Source organism: Neomonachus schauinslandi, chromosome 1 (assembly GCF_002201575.2).
Source record: "Neomonachus schauinslandi chromosome 1, ASM220157v2, whole genome shotgun sequence".
Lineage (NCBI taxonomy): Eukaryota > Metazoa > Chordata > Mammalia > Carnivora > Phocidae > Neomonachus > Neomonachus schauinslandi.
The window spans coordinates 146,323,679-146,325,475 of NC_058403.1; the positions used below are offsets into that span (position 1 = coordinate 146,323,679).

A 1,797-nucleotide genomic window follows, 5' to 3' on the forward strand; every position below is an offset into this window, starting at 1 on the left:
CAAAACTAACAATGAACAATGCAAACTGACAACTGAGTAAACCCAAAGTTTTATAATCATATAGACGAACAGATGTAGTTGGTGTTACAGGTTGAATGGTATCCAAAATTCATATGTCAAAGTCCTAATCCCCTTCTGAATGTGACTGTATTTGGAGATAGAATTTTTAAAGAGGTAATAAATGTTAAATGAAGTCATTAAGGTGAGCCCTAATCCAATATGACTGGTGTTCTTGTAAGAAAAAGAAATTAAGACACAGATATGTACATGGAAGACCATGTGAAGACACCAGAAGAAAATGGCCATCTATAAGCCAAGAAGAGAGGCTTCAGGAGAAACCAACCCTCTTGCTACCTTGATCTTGGACTTCCAGCCTCCAGAACTTTGAGGAAATAAATTTCTGTTGTTGAAACTGCCCAGTTTGTAGTACCTTGTTATGGCAGCCCTAGCGGACTAAGACAGTTGGGAAACATGTCAGTCAAATCTTCATAAATTATAATAGGAAGTCAATGTGCAAAAATATCCAAAATTGACAAATCAAGAAATTTAAAATTTGAATATAAATATAATTTTTTAAAAGCATTTGTTAGTATGAACCTCCCTCCACTTGGCTTCAAGCTACCAGGATGCAGCACCCCAAAAACACACCCTTAATCTTCTCCTCAGCTCTTCTACTGAAGAATTTGGCTTTCAGGATGACAGGCTGTTTTGGGAGCTTTCCTTTTCCCAAAACTTTGTAGTAGCCCAATTGCACCACATCAATGATAAGAGCAGCTCCAGTCCTATTTTTGGCAGCATTTACCCGCATCTGCTCACTGACCAATGTCCACAGTTTATCAAGGTTGACAACTGGGCAGAAGCTCTGGTTCCTCTTTAAGTGGTAATGCCTCCTACCAACTTTTCCAAAGTAACCTGGGTGATATTGATCGAAGTTGATCCTATGGTGAAGCATGCCACCAGCATGACCCTGGTGTCCTGAGTGCTTTTGGTGCTTGCCCATGAGGCTGTGGACCACATGGCCCTGAAGTTTCCAGGTCTTCCTCAGTCTGGATGGCATGTCAGCAGCCCAGATGAAAGAGCTAATTTTTAAAAGCTAAAGGAATTTAAAGAGTTGTCTCTGAAGAATGAGATGGGGCTCCCCACTCCACCTTGAATCTTTAAAGCCAGATGTATTTCAGAATTCAGATATTTTCTGATTTTTAAAAGATAATATGCACATACTGTATTATAAGCAACCAATTATGTGCTCATAATTATAAGCAGCACCCCATAATTAACACAATATTCTTTTTGAGAGAGAGAGAGAGAGCACAAGTGAGGGGGAGGGACAGAGGGAGAGGGAGAGAGAGAGAGAGAATCCCAAGCAGGCTCAGTGCCCAGCACAGAGCCGGACCCTGAGATCAGCCGAAATCAAGAGTCAGACTCTTAACCAACTGAACAACCCAGGCGCTCCAACACAATATTTTTGCAAAAGGACTTTTAACTTTAGGTCAGGTTTTGCCACCAGAATGAGTTTTGGTGCTAAGGTACCCCCCAAAAATCAGTTTTCAAAGCTTTTTTTGATTTAAAAAATGCATACCAGTGACTGCGTTTGATATTTTTAACTATATACAGTACTTTGATAAAAATCAAAATCATTTTTAAAAGGTGACTCTGGCAGAAGTATGGAAGGAGATTTGGGGGAGTGGGAGTATGCCAGGGGCAAGACTAGAGTCAGAAGCTAATGAACAGGCCAACATGACAATGAAGATCAGATTTAAGGATGGGAAGTAAGGCAGCAATGATGGGTAAAAAAAG

General features: G+C 40.3%; 1 protein-coding gene across 1 annotated transcript; it reads right to left on the reverse strand.

Moving 5' to 3' along the window:
• Nucleotides 1–613: 613 nt before the first annotated feature.
• Nucleotides 614–1,057, reverse strand: LOC110594309 (60S ribosomal protein L27a-like). Its single transcript, XM_044915890.1, has one exon. The coding sequence runs from the start codon at nucleotides 1,055–1,057 to the stop codon at nucleotides 614–616; it is 444 nt and encodes a 147-aa protein (XP_044771825.1).
• Nucleotides 1,058–1,797: the final 740 nt, after the last annotated feature.